The sequence below is a fragment of the Carettochelys insculpta genome, chromosome 1, assembly GCF_033958435.1.
Source record: "Carettochelys insculpta isolate YL-2023 chromosome 1, ASM3395843v1, whole genome shotgun sequence".
NCBI lineage: Eukaryota > Metazoa > Chordata > Testudines > Carettochelyidae > Carettochelys > Carettochelys insculpta.
Window position 1 is genome coordinate 205,592,787 of NC_134137.1, and position 18,683 is coordinate 205,611,469.

Sequence of the window (18,683 nt, forward strand, 5' to 3'; positions counted from 1 at the left end):
ACACTCAGTACCACCCAGCGCCAGTCCTACCACACTAATTTTGTTACATACACCAACCTGAAGGTGATGTGCACACCAATGGGGAGATGATATGCAACACAAGAAAATTCATTCAGCTCCAAGGTATGAAAACTTTGTGGGAACACTGAACAACTTATGAAATGTGAAGTATCTCCACACAAAATCCAGGTTTGTTTTGTAACACAAAATCTGTATTGTAGTACAAATTATCATCCTATTTAGTAATAACTGAATTATTAAATAATACAATCAAACATACAAAGAAAAAGCACTATATTCATTTCAATCTAGAAAGAAATCTTTTGGCATTAAGAAAAAAATACAAACATCATCATTCAGTGTCAACGGGCAATCTAAGTGTTACAATGACAGTATATTTTACCAACTCTTCAGATTGTCATAACTAAAATTATTAGCATTTTTAAAGAATATTTAGCTTGCAGGAAACTTTGGCTTTTATCAAGTCAATGTATTTCAGCAATCCGTGTAATAAGGTTGCTCACCGAAATCCAAAAATAAGTTACAGTAAACTCTTTCATATCTGGCAACCTATTATCCAGAATTCTCAAATAACCGTCACTTTAATTTTAGGGTTAGTAAATTTTAGTTCATTTTTCCATAAATAAATATAATGAAAATAAACACAGTAAATACAGTAAAAGTTTATTTATCAACAACCGTAGTATTGTACATTATAAAGTACTCTATAAATTTTGGTTTCTTACTATCTAATCTTGTTTTTCTTTAGTGTTTTATGCATTGTTAGGTATGGCTCTCTATTATCCAGAAAATTTGAATATCCAGCAACCTCCTGGTCCCCGGGATGCTGGGTATGAAAGAGAGTTTACAGTATGCAGTTTTGCAAGTACTATTGTTGAATATTTAATTATATGCTACATCTACTAATTGTTATTGAACATTTCAAAAACATACTGGAAGGTAGTTGTAGATCAAGCAGACAACCAAAACCTCAAGATCATTAATCCTATGCAACAATACTATTATTCAAGCTCTCTCTCTCTCTCTCTCATATATATTGTATACACACACTTAACACCAGACAAAACAAAATGCCTAACTCCAGAATGTGGAAAAATACTGTACAAACATTATTGGACAAAGAGCAAAAGTAATAGACTTTATGAGCCCAACCTTCAAAAGCAGTAGAGAGCACAATATTTACTATCACGAGAAGTGTCGAGAATTAAGTTGGGGTGCTTACAAACGTAGGAGCCACACCAAGAAATGTTTTGAGAGACCAGGCCCTTTGGTTGAGTATAACTTAAACTTACACCAGTATAACTATGTTGCTTGGGTGTGAAAAATCCACGCCCTGGAGTGATGCAATTATACTGACCTGGGATAGAAAGCATTGCATTGATGGGGAAAAGCCTTCCCATCACCATAGCTACTGCCCCTCATAGAGGTAGATTGATTATATAGATGAGAACAACTCTCCTTTCAGAACAGCAGCATTTTCACTCTAAGCACTATAGTGGTGCAGCTGTTTTGTTGCAGCACCGTAAATGCAGACCTGCCTTTCAAGTGTGTGCAATTTAAGACCTAAATGTAATGTGTCTAAAAACTGATATACATTGGAAAGGCAGTGGAATGATTCCATGTGATTGGAGGGGGAAGGCTTTATATTGTAATATTGTATGAGTTGACTGTTGGGGCTTTACTTTATGAGCTCTTCCATTCCATATTCTTTTAGAGTAACCAAAGCCAAAGATTGTGAGGACAACACAGGAGAAAAGAAAAAGCTCCTTTTCAGATTTTTTCCTCCTGTTTTCTATTGATCAAATGGCCTGGTCTATGCTGTTTCTGCATTTCCCATTGACTGGGAACAGCAAACTGTGGCCAACAGGAACTGCAAGTGGCTGTACCTGTGGATGCTCAGGTGAAAAAAACATCTGGCAGCCCACCGAAGGCTAACCCTGGCAAACCACATCTGGCCCACAGCACACATCGCCCATCATGGTTTACAGGAATCTGGCTTTTAGCATAAATGAGTAGGAATGCAAAGTCAACAATCAAACCTGAATTTCTCATCTTTGCATCAGTACCAAATCAGTGGGGATTATACAAAACAAAAACAGCTATCTTTTTATGAGAATCCTTTTAAGCTTAGCAACCATTGACCTGTTTTACACTCTTCCTTCTGAAGTTAAATGTAGTGTTACTAGCTGTAGTGTTTTACCCTTTTCCTCCCTCAACAGTGCAAAAAAGCCTAGCTTGAAGACTGCAGTGTAACAGCAATGAAAATCAACAATTTGAAACACATGGAAAAATCAAATGGTACCTCAGCTTAAGGGTCATAAGAACATAAGAATGGCCATACTGGGTCAGATCAAAGGTCCATCCAGCCCAGTATCCTGTCTGCCGACAGTGGCCAATGCCAGATGCCCCAGAGAAGGAGAACAGAAGACAATGATCAAGTGATTTATCTCCTCCCATCCATCTCCTGCCCTTGTACTGAAGGCTAGGGCACCATACTTTACCCCTGGCTAATAGCCATTTATGGACCTAACCTGCAAAAATTTATCAAGCTCTTTTTTAAACCCTAATAGAGTCCTGGCCTTCACAGCCTCCTCAGGCAAGGAGTTCCACAGGTTGACTGTGCGCTGTGTGAAGAAAGATTTCCTTTTATTAGTTTTGAACCTACTACCCATCAATTTCATTTGGTGTCCCCTAGTTCTTGTATTATGGGAAAAGGTAAATAATTTTTCTATATTCACTTTCTCCACACCAGTCATGATTTTATATACCTCTATCATATCGCCCCTCAATCGCCTCTTTTCCAGACTGAAAAGTCCCAGTCTCTCTAGCCTCTCCCCATATGGGACCCGTTCCAACCCCTAATCATCTTAGTTGCCCTTTTCTGAACCTTTTCTAATGCCAATATATCCTTTTTGAGGTGAGGAGACCACATCTGCACGCAGTACTCAAGATGTGGGCGTACCATAGTTTTATATAGGGGAAGTATGATATCTTTTGTCTTATTATCTATCCCTTTTTTAATAATTCCTAACATCCTATTTGCTTTACTAACTGCCGCTGCACACTGCGTGGCTGTCTTCAGAGAACTATCCACTATAACTCCAAGATCCCTTTCCTGATCTGTCGTAGCTAAATTTGACCCCATCATGTTGTACGTGTAATTTGGGTTATTTTTTCCAATGTGCATTACCTTACGCTTACCCACATTAAATTTCATTTGCCATTTTGCTGCCCAATCACTCAGTTTGCTGAGATCTTTTTGTAGTTCTTCACAATCCCTTTTGGTTTTGACTGTCCTGAACAACTCGGTGTCATCTGCAAACTTTGCCACCTCACTGCTTACCTCATTTTCTAGATCACTGATGAACAAGTTGAACAGGATCGGTCCCAGGACTGAACCCTGGGGAAGACCACTAGTTACCCCCCTCCATTGTGAAAATTTACCATTTATTCCAACCCTTTGTTTGCTGTCTTTTAACCAATTCCCGATCCATGAAAGGATCTTTCCTCCTATCCCATGACTGCCTAATTTACATAAAAGCCTTTGGTGTGGGACCATGTCAAAGGCTTTCTGGAAATCTAGGTATATTATGTCCACTGGGTGCCCCTTGTCCGCATGTTTATTAACCCCTTCAAAGAATTCTAATAGATTAGTTGGACACGACTTCCCTCTGCAGAAACCATGCTGACTTTTGCCCAACAATTTGTGCTCTTCTACATGCCTTGCAATTTTATTCTTTACTATTGTTTCTACTAATTTGCCTGGTACTGATGTTAGACTTATCAGTCTATAATTGCCAGGGTCTCCTCTACAGCCTTTTTTAAATATTGGCGTTATATTGGCTGTCTTCCAGTCATTGGGTACCGAAGCGGATATAAAGGATAGGTTACAAACCACTGTTAATAACTCTGCAATTTCACATTTGAGTTCTTTCAGAACCCTTAGGTGAATACTGTCTGGTCCTGGAGACTTGTTACTATTCAGCTTATCAATTAACTCCAAAACCTCCTCTAATGTCACTTCAATCTGAGTGAGTTCCTCAGATTTGTCACCTAAAAAGGCTGGCTCAGATTTAGGAACCTCTGTAACATCCTCAGCCGTGAAGACTGAAGCAAAGAAATCATTTAATCGCTCCGCAATGGCACTGTCTTCCTTGATCGCTCCTTTTATATCTTTATCGTCCAAGGGCCTCACTGATTTTGTAGTGGTCTTCCTGCTTCTAACGTATTTAAAAAACATTTTACTATCATTTTTTTAATTTTTGGCTAGCTGTTCCTCAAAATCTTTTTTGGCTTTTCTTACTACATTATGACACTTAATTTGGGAGTGTTTGTGTTCCTTTCTATTTTCCTCACTAGGATTTGACTTCCACTTTTTAAAAGCTGCCCTTTTCTCTCTCACTGCCTTTTTAACATGGCTGTTAAGCCATGGTGGTTCTTTGTTAGGTCTCTTACTGTGTTTTTTCATTTAGGGTATACATTTAAGTTGGGCCTCTAGTATGGTGTCTTTAAACAGTTTCCGCGCAGCTTCCATGGATTTTAGTTTAGTTACTCTACCTTTTAGTTTCTGTTTAACTAGCTTCCTCATTTTAATGTAATTCCCCTTTTTGAAATTAAATGCTGGAGTGTTTGACCGCTGCGGTGTTCTTCCCAACACAGGAATATTGAAAGTTATTTTATTGTGGTCACTATTTCCAAGGGGTCCAGTAACAGTTACCTCTTGAACCAGATCCTGCGTTACAATCAGGACTAGATCGAGAATTGACTCTCCCCTTGTGGGTTCCTGTACTAGCTGCTCCAAGAAGCAGTCATTTAAGGCATCAAAAAATTTAATCTCTGAATCCCGTCCTGAGGTGACATGTACCCAATCAATATGGGGATAATTGAAATCTCCTATTATTACTGTGTTTTTTATTTTGACAGCCTCTCTAATCTCCCTTAACATTTCAGCATCACTATCACTGTCCTGGTTAGGTGGTTGGTAATATATTCCTAATGCCATATTCATATTAGAGGAATGAATTGTTATCCATAATGATTCTATGGAACATTTTGATTCCTTTAGGATTTTTGCTTCATTTGATTCTATATTATCCTTCACATATAGTACCACTCCGCCATCCGCTTGACCTGTTCTGTCTTTCTGATATAATTTATATCCCGGTATGATAGTGTCCCACTGATTGTCCTCATTCCACCATGTTTCTGTGATGCCTATTATGTCAACTTCCTCCTTTGATATGAGGTACTCCAGTTCACCCATCTTATTAGACAGACTGCTAGCATTTGTGTGAAAGCACTTTAAAAAACTACCACTATTTATATGTCTGCCTTTCACAGACACATTGGATTTTTTTATATGCGATTGTTTCACACCTGATCTTGCCCATATATTATTTCCCATGTTCCCTATCTGACTAACTTCTAGGGAATCCCTATCTATGGAGCCTCGTGTAAGAGAAGTCTCCGTCCAATCCAGGTGCTCCCCCGCACCAATCGGCTTTCCCCCACCTCTTAGTTTAAAAACTGCTCTACGACCTTTTTAATGTTTAATGCCAGCAGTCTGGATCCACCTTGATTTAGGTGGAACCCATCATTCCTGTACAGGCTCCCCCTACCCCAAAAGTGTCCCCAGTTCCTAATAAATCTAAACCCTTCTTCCCTACACCATCATCTCATCCACGCATTGAGACTCTGAAGTTCTGCCTGTCTATCTGGCCCTGCGCATGGAACTGGAAGCATTTAAGAGAATGCCACCATAGATGTTCTGGATTTCAGTCTCTTTCCTAGTAACCTAAATTTGGCCTCCAGAACATCTCTTCTACCCTTCCCTATGTCACTGGTACCAACATGTATCACGACCACCAATTCCTCCCCAGCACTGCCCATAAGTCTGCCTAGATGCCTCGAGAGATCCGCAACCTTCGCACCAGGCTGTGAGACCGGGTGCTTGCGAACAGGGTGAGTGCTAACAGGAGGGAGTTTTGAGAGGCGCTCCTGGAGGAGGAGAAGGAAGGAGCAAACTAAAGCACCTTGGGGTAAGTGGCTGCTTGTGTTTGGGGGTTCTGGGCTTGTGTTTGTTTGTTTGGAGTGCTGAGCTGAGTGTTTGTTTGAAAGGCCGTGTGCTCAGGCAGCCAGGGTCTTGGTAGTTCACCATCTTCACACACCTTGCCTACTAAAGCTCCTGCGCAATTTCTAAACTATGAAATCTTGTTCTAACTGTAATTAATTACCTTGTTCCACATCACTGTTTAAAGAACACTTGCCTTCCCCCTTTCTCATTCACTTCTAAGAGTACCAGAAATCTAGCTATAATTTCCTCTGAGAATCAGCCAGCTGCAGTGCCGAATAATGTCGTTTATCTCCATTGACCCTCGCTAATGCATTACTACCTGAACTTATGAATTCTACTTTCTTTGGCTCAAGGACTGGAAACATGAATCTTTTCCAAATCTGAGACCTCCCACTGAGTGCAAATTAACATCAGCCTATAAAATGGTGGGTTTTGATTTCTTAGTATTGTACAATATGCTGCTTCAAGAAAGGAGTGGTTAATAAAACTGCATCTTTAACACATGGGTAGACATACTAATTATAATCCTGGGGTACCTAGTTGTGAAAATACTAAGCAGCAATAATGCTGATGAGGATAATTCACTAATAATTCTCTCTCTCAATTAATCCCGGGGTTATCTATTATTTATCTGTAGCAGTAGTTAGAATTAAGTGAAATTCATGCTGACTGTTTCTCATGGTAAAGGAAGCTCAGTAATGCATATTTATAGTGGCTGGTTATTATTAAACTCTTGACTTGTTCTAGATTTCTGTCATGTCTAGGTTGGAAGCGGTAGTCACAGCTTAAATGAGTATTATGAGTGGACCTTTCTCAGATGCACTCAGGCATTTATGCTTTCGACAAGGAAAAGCAAATAGGCACTCTTCCCCCTCAAGCCCCTTTGTTTTCCCAATCACTTCTCTCTTATCTGGTTCCTTTTCCATTTGTGTTTGTCCTTTAATGCTGTCTGTTTCTAGCTGCCTTTTAATTTCTCTGGCCACTACATTTTACAAAATCGTTTTGATAGAACACCTGCTGTCAGGAGAACCTTTACAATCTACAATAAACCCTCGATTTTACGGACCTGATTTAGCGGATTTCGGGAACATTTGATGTGTGCCAGCCCCCCATAGTTCCCAAAGTCCACTCAACCAAGGCCTGCAAAGTCCTAAATCCCCGCCCGCCCCCCCAAAAAAGTACGTAGGTTAACTTACCGCTGCTGGAGGGTCTGTTGTTTCCACCAGGCAGAGCTGCCCCACGCTCCTCCCACCAAGAGTGTGACACGTAAGAGGGCAGGTGTCACTCACATGCACCCCACCCCTGGTGGGAGGGGCATGTGGTGGCTCCAACAGTGAAGGTGGCTCCTCCAGACTCCGTTGGAGTCCCCAGCAGTGGCAGAGCTCCCAGAAGCAGCAGAGCCTCCAGTCATGGGGCTCCCAGCTGTGGCAGCTCCTGCTGCTGTCATGGCAGAGCCCCCAGCCAGGGGGCTCCTGCTTCTACCACAGCAGAGGTCCCAGACATGGCAGAGCCTCCAGCCGTGGCGGGGCTCCCAGCTGCAGTGACTGTTCCAGCTCCAGTGGCTCTGAGTCACAGACATTTTTTTTTCAGGGGGAGAGACTGGTGGGTACTAAACCCTCCAATTGAATAGACTTTTGGTTTTAACCTACATCCCTCCCCCCCGTTAGTCCCTTAAGTAGAGGGTTTATTGTAATGACAGAATTGCACAGCAGTCCGCTGATATTTTTACTACACTCAACAATATGATGCGGGGTAGGGCAAAGATACTGTATTTTAAAGAAGTAGGGTAAAAGTAAAATATAAACCAATGCTTTAGTGTTTACCCAAACTTAGCACAGCCAAATACAAAAAGGGTGTTTCATGCAAAGCAAAAACTAGTTTCTAATAAGCACCAATATTATACAGAGACAGAACTGCTGCCATCCCCAGAATCAAATATACCATGGAAGAGGTTTAAAATAGCCTCCCCCTCATACGCACACACAGGCAGTTTCTTTGCTAGGCTAGTCAAAACCAAAGTCTATTAAGTTTTCTAGAACAAAATATTTTTACTTGGTTTAGTTAGCTAGAATTTTAGCCATTTTAGCAAGAGTTGTGTAGTAATTAGGCTTGTTAAAAGTGTCAGGGAAATCCACAGTATTTGATACCTTTGTCTGAGGGCTAGTCAGATACTACAAGAAAAATATATTATTTACCAAGTATTAAAATCAGCAGATACACTTCTGGGCTAACTGAACAGCAGAGAAAAGAGATAGACATTTTAACTTTCTTAGTATTTTAAAATGCATTAAATAGATTATACGATGTATAGGGCATGGGCTGCAGCTTCAGTCTTGAAAGAGCCTTGCATTTTTTGGGCTTTACCACTATAAACTCTCTTAGTAAAGGAATGTGTGACTGTATTGCAGCTAAATACAACACAAGCTAAAGAGTACAGAGTTATTTGTTTATATCCAGCCACAGTTTTGTCTGAATACAGTTTAAATACACCACAGCCTGGTGGGGCTGGAAATACAGGCATTTTCCCGACTGGCAGTTGCCTCAACTGCCCTAGGTTTCAAGAATATTATTGAGCCCTGATCACCACTACCTCTCTCCCTACAGCATAAGGAGTTTTGGCACAGATGTCACACCCTCAGCTTTTGAAGTTAGGGAGAAGTTGGCCTATCAAAGCTATAGACAAATGACAATAGCAGTCATAGCCTAGAAGAGAGATTCAGTATAGAATAATTCTTTTAAGCAGGTATCAAAATGTCCCAGTTTCCCAAGTAGCAATGAAATACTACAGACCAGATGAACACAATTCATGAAACAGTAAAAGAAATAAGTTAAGTTCTTCCTTTGTGTGTCCGTCCCCTTTCAAACCATTTTTCTGGCTGTCCAAGAAAACAAAAGAAACAAAACTTTGGACTTTTAGAGCAGATACCGAATTTTGTTTCCAGTAACCTTGCTGACATGTCACCTTGCCAGGTCTAGTTTGTTAAGTTTAGAAAGTGGTTTTACCTTTATTTCTCTTATAATTACAGGCTGAACCACAGGAGATCAATATTGTCTAGCAGCTTTACCAAAACTTCCACTGCTCACTGGGCTCTCAGAAGACATTTAGGGTTAAGTTACAGATAAACAACACAGAACACTGAGAGCCTGCACTGGTGGCTGGAAACAATCTTTATGGGACCATGGGAAACTTGGCCACACGCGGTCAAGTGGACATCCAACTAAAATCGTATCAGACCACAGATGTTGCTGGACCAGAGTTTCAACCTGTATTTGACTTCAATGCCTTATTCTTGTACTCACAATCTATTTGTAGTTAAACAAACACATTTGTTTTATTCTTTAATTACAACTAATCCAGTGTTGCAGTGTTTGGATAATTCCATTTAAGGTAGCAGACTTGTATGATGATCCCTTTAGAGGAGCACCTTATGTAATATATTGGGACTGTCGAAGAGAGGGCTTACAAAGTTCAGAACACATGTTTTTGGGGGAGAATTTGAAATTGGGACTGTGTTGGAGTCACACTGTAACCAAGGCTGCTGGCAACCACAGTGTGAATGATGTGTGGTAACAATACAAATAGCAGTGATGTAGCACTTTAAAGACTAACAAAACGGTTTAATTCCCTGGTGAGCTTTCATGGGACAGACCCACTTCATCAGATCAATCGCATTTCCAGTACAGACTGACAACTCTAAGTACAGAGGTGCAAAAAAACTGCAGTAAAAACAGACAAATCAAGTCCATACGACTGAAGGAGGAGGGTTAGGGGTGGGGGATGTTAACTGATATGTGGCTGTCACGATGCAGCTATACACAGACGCTCAGGATGTAACCACATGCTGTTTGTGAGCTGCTCAGATAGGAGGTGCAGTAGCAAAACATTGTGAGGCACCAGAAGCTTCATGGCAGAGGTGTCATAGGCCCTCACTGATCTGGACTGAGCCCCTGACTTTCACAGATTTGCAGATATGGGGCATCTACCAAACATATGGCAGAGCTGGTCACTACAGCCATTTACTATTAGCATTAAATATTAAAATTTTAGAACTTACGTGAGCGTATTAGCAGATGGTTCTAGTCTTCTCAGTAAATCCTGAGAATCAGCCTCCCTTATATTAACCAAGGCAGGCTCTATTACAGGCACTGCTTCCTCTTCTGTGATAGCATTAGAAATGACAAATATTTCAGTTTTCCGATGCTTTGAGATCCCATCTTTCTCAAGGGCTTTTGGATTCTGCAAATCCTTTCCAAGTTCATCTTGGAGAGTAGACTGTTTAGATTCTCCCAAAGAAGATTTTGATCCAATATTAAATAAGCTGCCAAGGAACTGCAAAAAGCTCTCTTTGTGTTGTCTGTAATGACCTCCTCTTTTGCTGCTAGGAGCCAAACTGGGAAGGCTTTTAGCTTTTTTTAATTCCTCTGGGGTTGTGGAGCTGCTCAGATCTTCCATGGAGTAGTTCTTCTCTGCATTATGAGAAATCTTGAAAAAAATCATAAATACTGTTGAAACAGAACCAATACATTAATTTTCAGACTACAACAAATTAAACTGCCTTTAAACATTGCAATACTTCTAGGTGCTATGTTGTTTACAAGGCCATTCTTGAGAGCTTTCTCCAATCTCCTTTACTCTGTTTTATTATTTAAGATACTGCTACTTCTTTCGATGGCAGAAATTAGTCCCTTATTGAGGGTTTACAATTTTAAAAGGTGCTGCTGATTTTAACGGGGTGTCTTGAAAGGCTATTTTTATGAAAAAACAGGCATGGGTTTGTGGAAGTAAAGCACTGTACGAGGGAACAAAAATTATCTGTGCAAGCAACAAAGGAGAAGAAGCGACAGAGCAGCTTTTCATATGATAGGACTGCAAACAAACAGAAAAGACATGTTAATTTAGGCTATGAAATGGTTTGGGACATAGAATCCTGTCCTCTCATTCTTAGTGTATGTGTGAGTAACTCAAGTACAGTCAGTGTCACTACTCACACAATGGAGGGTTTGGGGATCAAACCTTAAAAACTGACAATAAAAATAATGAATAATGTATGTAACAAAAATTACATAAGGGAAACATGCATGTTTTACCTTTTACATGGGTGGACTGACTCACATCTGTTACCTGAGTTTACCACCTCTATTAACCACCTTTTTTTTTTGTTTTTTAGAATTAACTATCACTCATCAATATATAGTAAACCCCTCGAATTCCATGTTGGTTGCATGCCTGAGCAATCAGGCGTAAGTCACAATTTGTGTAATCTGGGACCGGTCCTCCGTCCTGACTGCCTGGCTCTCTCCTCTCATGAGTGGCAGGGAGCCCAGAGCCAGATGCAGCAGGGCTGGTCAGTCTCCCGGCTCCTACAAGAGATGGGGAGCCAGAAACTGACTGGTGTTACTACACCAGGCTCCCACCTGCCCACCACTTGCTGGAGCCAGGAAACTGACCAGTGCAGCAGAGCTGGTCAGTTTTCTGGCTCCTGAAAGCAGAGAGCAGCCAGGCTGATGCTTGGTTCCTCGCTTCTGGCCACTGGCTGGAGCTGGGGAACTGACCAGTGCATCACCAAGTGGCAGGGGGTGGTGGTGAGGGGTGCAGACTGGCGAGGGGGTTGCAGCAACTATGAGATGGTGCAGACTAGCAACGTAGTGCAGCTACTCCCTGCCTTCCCCCAGCTGGCAGAGCTGGGGGGCGACTGGCAAGGTGGCATGGCTGCTCCCCAGCTTTCCCCAGCTGGAGGAGCCAGCGGCTGGAGCTGGCAGGCCCATAAGTTAAGGAAGTATGGACTGGATACATGGACTTTAAGATAGATAGATGGATGGGCCCAAAGGGTAGTGGGCAATGGTTCAATGTCTGGTTGGCGGTCGGTTTCAAGTGGGGTGCCCCAAGGATTGGTTCTAGGGCCAGTACTGTTCAACATCTTTATGAACGACCTGGATGCAGGGATGGATTGAACCCTCAGCAAACGACACTAAGATGGGGGACATGTAGATACACAGAAGGGTTGGGATAGTTTCCAGGGTAACCTAGCAAATTGGAGGACTGGACCAAAAGAAATTTGACGAGATTCATCAACAAGCAGTACAGAGTCCTGCACTTGAGAGGGAAGACTCCCAAGCATTGTTACAGGCTGAGGACTGACCGGCTAAGTAGCAGTACAGCAGAAAAGGACCTGGGGATTACAGTGGATGCGATGTTGGATATAAGTCAACAGTGTGCCCTTGTAGTCAAGAAGGCTAATGGCATATTACAGTGCATTAGGAGAAGTATTTCCAGCTGATCTAGAGAAGTTGTTATTCCCCTTTATGCAGCACCAGTGAGGCCACATCTGAGTATTGCATCCAGTTCTCTGCCTTCCCCTTCCCCTTCCCCCTCCCTTGCAGATAAGATGTGGATGCATTGGAGTGGGTTCAGCAGAGGGTAACGAAAATGGTTAAGGGACTGAAGCACATGACCTATGAGGAGAGGCTGAGAGATTTGGGTTTATTTAGTTTGCAGAAGAGAAGACTGAGGAGCGATTTGATAGCCACCTTCAACTTCCTGAAAAGGGGCTCTAAAGAGGATGGAGGGAAATTGTTCTCAGTGGTGACAGATGGCAGAACAAGGAGCAATGGTCTGAAGTTACAGTGGGAGAGATGCCTTACCGAGAAAGGTGGTAGAATCTCCATGCCTAGAGATTTTTAAGTCCTGCTTCACATAGTCACGGCTGGGATGACTTTGTTGGGGTTGATCCTGACCTCCTGAGGTCCCTTCCAGCCCTAGAATTCTATGACAGCAGCCTTCAACTTCCTGAAAGGGGGCTCTAAGGAGAACAGAGAGGCTGTTCGCAGTAGTGACAGTGGCAGAACAAAGAGCAGTGGTATCATGTTACAGAGCGGGAGGTGTAGGTGGGATTTAAGGAAAAACTATTTCAACAGGAGGGTGGTGAAGCACTGGAAAGGATTACCCAGAGAGGTGGTGGAATCGCCATCCCTAGAGTCCAGTCTTGACTAAAGTCCTGGCTAAGGTCCCTTCTAACCCTAGAATTCTATGAACGCTGTCTGTCAGGTCTTTTGTTGACAAAATACTTCCAACCCCTATGAGAGATTTTTTGCTTGAACCCCAGGCACACTTTCACTTGATGCAGCAAAACTTTGTTGTTGTTTTTTTTTAAAGCACCTATGAATGACAAAATTTTGTCCATCAAGTGTAAGTGTAGACATACCCACCACAGTCTCAGAGAGCAAGAGCTCATGTCATCTTGCAAGCAGAATGTCTTTTTTAACATTTCCTTGTACAGCTTTCTCTCTGTTATTATTGTACATGCAAGGCAGAACATTTAGCTGTTTGGAATGGAGATCCATCGACTGCATGAAAAAACTCACCCAGATCCAGACAGAAATCATCTCTCTCTCCAAATTCAAGGAAATGGACATGGTGCCCAAGGGGCTGACAGTGAAAACCCCATTACAATCAACGTACTACACCAACTACAGTGAGCATCTATGCAAGGCACTCTCTAAGAAACTGAGGAACCACTTAATCAAAATCTTTTACAATAAACGAAAGGAAGTGCTAATAAATAAATACAACTATGACATGGTTGGCATCACGGAAACTTGGTGGGATAATACACATGACTGGAATGTTGGTATTGAAGGGTACAGCCTGCTTAGGAAGGATAGACAGGGAAGAAAGGGGGGAGGTGTTGCCTTATATGTTAAAAACGTACACACTTGGACTGAGGTGGAGATGGACGTGTTGAGAATCTCTGGATTAGACTAAGAGGGGTAAAAAACAAGGGTGATGTCCTGCTAGGAGGCTACTTCAGGCCACCCACCCAGATGGAAGAGGTGGATTAGGCTTTTTTTAAGCAACTAACAAAGTCATGCCGGGCCCCGGATTTGGTGGTGATGGGGGACTTCAACTGCCCAGATATATGTTGGGAAACTAATACAGCAAGGCACAGACTGTCCAGTAAGTTCTTGGATTGTATTGCAGACAATTTTTTATTCCAAAAGGGCGAAGCTGTTCTAGATTTGATTTTAACAAATAGGGAGGAATTGGTAGAGAACTTGAAAGTGGAAGGCAGCTTGGGTGTAAGTGATCATGAAATCATAGAGTTCATAATTCTAAGGATGGGTAGAACGGAAAACAGCAAAATAGAGATAATGGATTTCAGGAGGGCAGATTTTGGTAAATTCAGAGAGCTGGTAGGTAGGTCCCATAGGAAACAAAACTGAGGGGAAAAACAGCTGAAGAGAATTGGCAGCTTTTCAAAGGGACATTATTAAGGGTCCAAAAGCAAGCTATCCCACTGCATAGGAAAGAAAGAAAATATGTAATCACTTTCTGGCAGTCTCTACTGGTTCTGCGGTGGTGAATGCTTTGGAAGGAGCCTCACAGGAAGAAAATTTCAAGAGAATTGCTTCTACTGTAGGACAGGGGATGTGTAGTCCTAGAGGTGGGGGTTCAATGAGCACCACCCCCAGAAGAAAAAGACGTGGGGACCCCTGGTTCAAGTACTGAGGGAGGGGAGATCGACTGGTTATCTAAGGTGTTTGTACACCAATGCCAGAAGCCTGGGTAACAAGCAGGAGGAATTAGAAGCCCTGGCTCAGTCCAAGAACTATGACTTGATTGGAATAACAGAGACTTGGTGGGATGACTCGCGTGACTGGAGCGCTGCCATGAAAGGGTATAAACTTTTCAGGAAGAACAGGCAAGGGAGAAAAGGAGGAGGGGTTGCACCATATGTAAGAGAGCACTATGATTGCTTGGAAGTCCAGCACATAGAGGGAGAAAAGCCTGTTGAGAATCTATGGGTCAAGCTTAGTGGTGTAGGCAGCACTGGAGATGTGGTGGTTGGTGTCTGCTACAGGCCGCCAAATTAAGATGATGAGGTAGATGAGGCTTTTTTTTTAATGACAACTGAAAGAAGTTTCCGGATCATGGGCTCTCATTATCGTGGGGGATTTCAATTACCCTGACATCTGTTGGGAGACCAATACGTGGGTACACAAGCAGTCCAGGAAATTTCTGGAGAATGTTGGGGATCACTTCTTGGTACAAGTGCTGAAGGACCCAACCAGAGGTCGTGCACGGCTCGACCTGCTGCTTACAAACAGGGAGGAACTAATAAAGAAGGTAGAGGTGGGGGACAACCTGGGAAGCAGTGATCGTGAGATGGTAGACTTCAGGATCCTGACCAAAGGAAGGCAAAAGAGTAGCAAGACTTCAGAAAAGCAGACTGACTCCTTCAGGAACCTGATGGGCAGAACCCCCTGGGATGCTACCATGAAGGGAAAAGGAGTCCAGGAAAACTGACAGTATTTTAAGGAAGTCCTATTGAAAGTGCAGAAAGAAACTGTCCTGATGTGCAGCAAGAGAAGTAAATATGGTAGGAGACCAGACTGGCTTAATGGGGAAATCCTTGGAAAACTTAGGCACAAAAAGGGAGCTCACAAAAAGTGGAAACTGGGACAGATGTCTAGGGAGGGATATAAAGGTATAACTCGAGAATGTAGGGCAGCTATCAGGAAGATGAAAGCGCAACTGGAATTGCAACTCGCAAGGAATGTGAAGGATAACAAGAAAAAGGTTTCTACAGGCATGTTAGCAAGAAGAAGGTGATCAGAGAGGGCATGGGGCTCCTACTGGATGAGGGAGGTAACCCAGTGACAGATGATATAGGGAAAGCTGAAGTACTTAATGCTTTCTTTGCCTCTGTCTTCACAAAGACAGCTCCCGGACTAATGCAATAAGTGATGCATTGTGGGATGAAGGTGGACAGACTTTGGTGAGGAAAAAACAGGTTAGGAGCTACCTAAAATAGCTAATTGTACACAAATCGATGGGCCCAGACCTAATTCATCCTAGGGTTCTGAGAGAGTTGGCGTATGTTGTTGATGAGCCCTTGGCCGTTATCTTTGAAAAGTTGTGGAGATTGGGAGAGATCCCGGATGATTGGAAAAAGGCAAATGTAGTGCCCATCTTTAGAAAAGGGAAGAAGGATGATCCAGAGAACTACAGGCCAGTCAGTCTTGCGTCAGTCCCTGGAAAAATCATGGAGGGGCTCCTCAAGGAAGTCATTTTGAGGCACTTGGAGGAAGGGAGAGTGATCAGGAATAGTCAGCATGGATTCAGGAAGGGCAAGTCATGCCTGACCAATCTCATTAGTTTCTACGATGAGATAACTGGCTCTGTGGATAGGGGGGAAAAAAAAAAGTCAATGGATGTGATTTATCTTGACTTTAGCAAAGCTTTTGATATGGTCTCCCACAATATTCTTGTTGGCAAGTTAAGGAACGTGGATTGGATAAATGGATGGTAAGATGGACAGAAAGCTGGCTAGAAGGTCGGGCCCAGAGGGTAGTGATCAAAGGCTCGATGTCGGGATGGCAGTCGGTTTCTAGTGGAGTGACCCAAGGTTCGGTTCTGGGTCCTGTTCTGTTCAACGTATTTATAAATTACCTGGATGAGGGGTTGGATTGCACCCTCAGCAAGTTTGCAGATGACACAAAGCTAGGGGGAGAGGTAGATACGTTGGAGGGTAAGGACAGGGTCCAGACTGACTTAGACAAATTGGAAGACTGGGCTGCAAGAAATTTGATGAGGTTCAATAAGGACAAGTGCAGAGTCCTACACTTGGGCTGGAAGAATCCTAAGCATTGTTACAGGCTGGGGTCCGACTGGCTCGGTAGTAGTTTTGCAGAAAAGGACCTGGGAGTTGTAGTGGATGAGAAGATGGACATGAGTCAACAGTGTGCCATTGTAGCCAAGAAAGCTAATGGCACATTAGGTTGCATCAAGAGGAGCGTTGCCAGTAGATCCAGAGAAGTGATTATTCCTCTTTATTCAGCTTTGGTGAGCCCGCATCTGGAGTACTGTGGCCAGTTCTGGGCCCCCAATTATAGGAAGGATGTGGATACACTGGAGAGGGTCCAGCGGAGGGTGACCAAAATAATTAGGGGGCTGGAGCATATGACTTATGAAGAAAGGTTGAGGGAATTGGGACTGTTTAGTCTACAGAAGAGAAGACTGAGGGGGGACTTGATAACAGCCTTCAACTTACTGAAGGGAGGCTGCAAAGAGGCTGGAGAGAGGCTGTTCACAGTGGTCACAGATGGCAGAACATGGAACAATGGTCTCAAGTTGTGGTTGGAAAGGTCCAGGTTGAACATTAGGAAAAAGTTTTTCACTAGAAGGGTGGTGAAGCATTGGAATGGCCTACCCAGGGAAGTAGTGGAGTCTCCATCCCTGGAGGTGTTTAAGTCTCACGTAGACAAAGCCCTGGCAGGGCTGATCTGAGGGGTTTGGCCCTGCTTAGAGTAGGGGGGCTGGACTCGATGGCTTTTTTAGGTCTCTTCCAGCTCTATTGTTCTATGATTCTATGGCAAAAGACCGCCTTGGCTTAACCAGGAGATCTTGCATGATCTCAAAATAAAAAAAGGAATTGTATAAAAAATGGAAACAAGGATGAATTACAAAGGATGAATATAGGCAAACACCACAAGAATGCAGGAGCAAGATTAGAAGGGCAAAGGCACAAAATGAGCTCAAACTAGCTACAGGCATAAAGGGAAACAAGAAGGCTTTTTATAGATATATGAGAAACAAGAGGAAGACCAGGGACAGGGTACGGCCACTGCTCAGTGAGGAGGGAGAAACAGCAACAGGGAACTTGGAAATGGCAGAGATGCTAATGACTTCTTTGTTTCGGTCTTCACTGAGAAGTCTGATGAAAGAATGCCCAATACAGTGAATACTAGTGGGAAAGGGGTAGGGTTAGAAGTTGCAATAAAAAAAGAACAAGTTAAAAATCACTTAGGAAAACCAGATGCCTGAAAGTCACCAGGGCCTGATGAAATGCATGCTAGCATACTCAAGGAGTTGATTGAGGAGGTATCTGAGTCTTTATCTATCATCTTTGGAAAATCATGAGAGACAGGAGAGATTCCAGAAGACTGGAAAAAGGGTAAATATAGTGCCCATCTATAAAAAGGGGAATAAGAATAATCCAGGAAACTACAGGCCAGTCAGCCTAACTTCAGTGCCAGGAAAGATAATGGAGCAGGTAATTAAAAAACTCATTTGCAAGCACCTGGAAGGCAGTAAGGTGATAGGGAACAGCCAGCATGGATTTGTAAAGAACAAATCATGTCATACAAATCTGATAGCTTTCTTTGATAGGATAACGAACCTTGTGGATGGGGGAGAAGCGGTACATGTGGTATACCTAGACTTTAGCAAAGTATTTGATACGGTCTCGCATGATATTCTTATCAAAAAAACTAGGCAAATACTATTTAGATGAGGCTACTATAAGGTGGCTGCATAACTGGCTGGACAACCGTACCCAGAGAGTAGTTCTTAATGGTTCTCAATCCTGTTGGAAAAGCATAACAAGTGGGGTTCCGCAGGGGTCTGTGTTAGGACCAGTTCTGTTCAATATCTTCATCAATGATTTAGATATGGGCATAGAAAGTACCCTTATTATGTTTGCAGATGATACCAAACTGGGAGGGGTTGCAACTGCTTTGGAGGATAGGGTCATAATTCAAAATGATCTGGATAAATTGGAGAAATGGTCTGAGGTAAACAGGATGAAAT

At 42.7% G+C, this 18,683-nt stretch overlaps 1 protein-coding gene across 2 annotated transcripts in view; it reads right to left on the reverse strand.

Annotated features, from left to right (window-relative positions):
* CRYBG3 (crystallin beta-gamma domain containing 3) overlaps positions 1-18,683 on the reverse strand; it is a 175,737-nt gene that overhangs the window by 109,294 nt on the left and 47,760 nt on the right. For both annotated transcript variants that reach the window (XR_012646076.1, XM_074998308.1), the window contains exon 3: positions 10,150-10,577. Coding sequence is in view for 1 of the 2 variants with exons in the window: in XM_074998308.1 (XP_074854409.1) it covers positions 10,150-10,577 (428 nt within the window). In the remaining variant the exon portion in view is untranslated. The remainder of the gene's footprint in view (positions 1-10,149; positions 10,578-18,683) is intronic.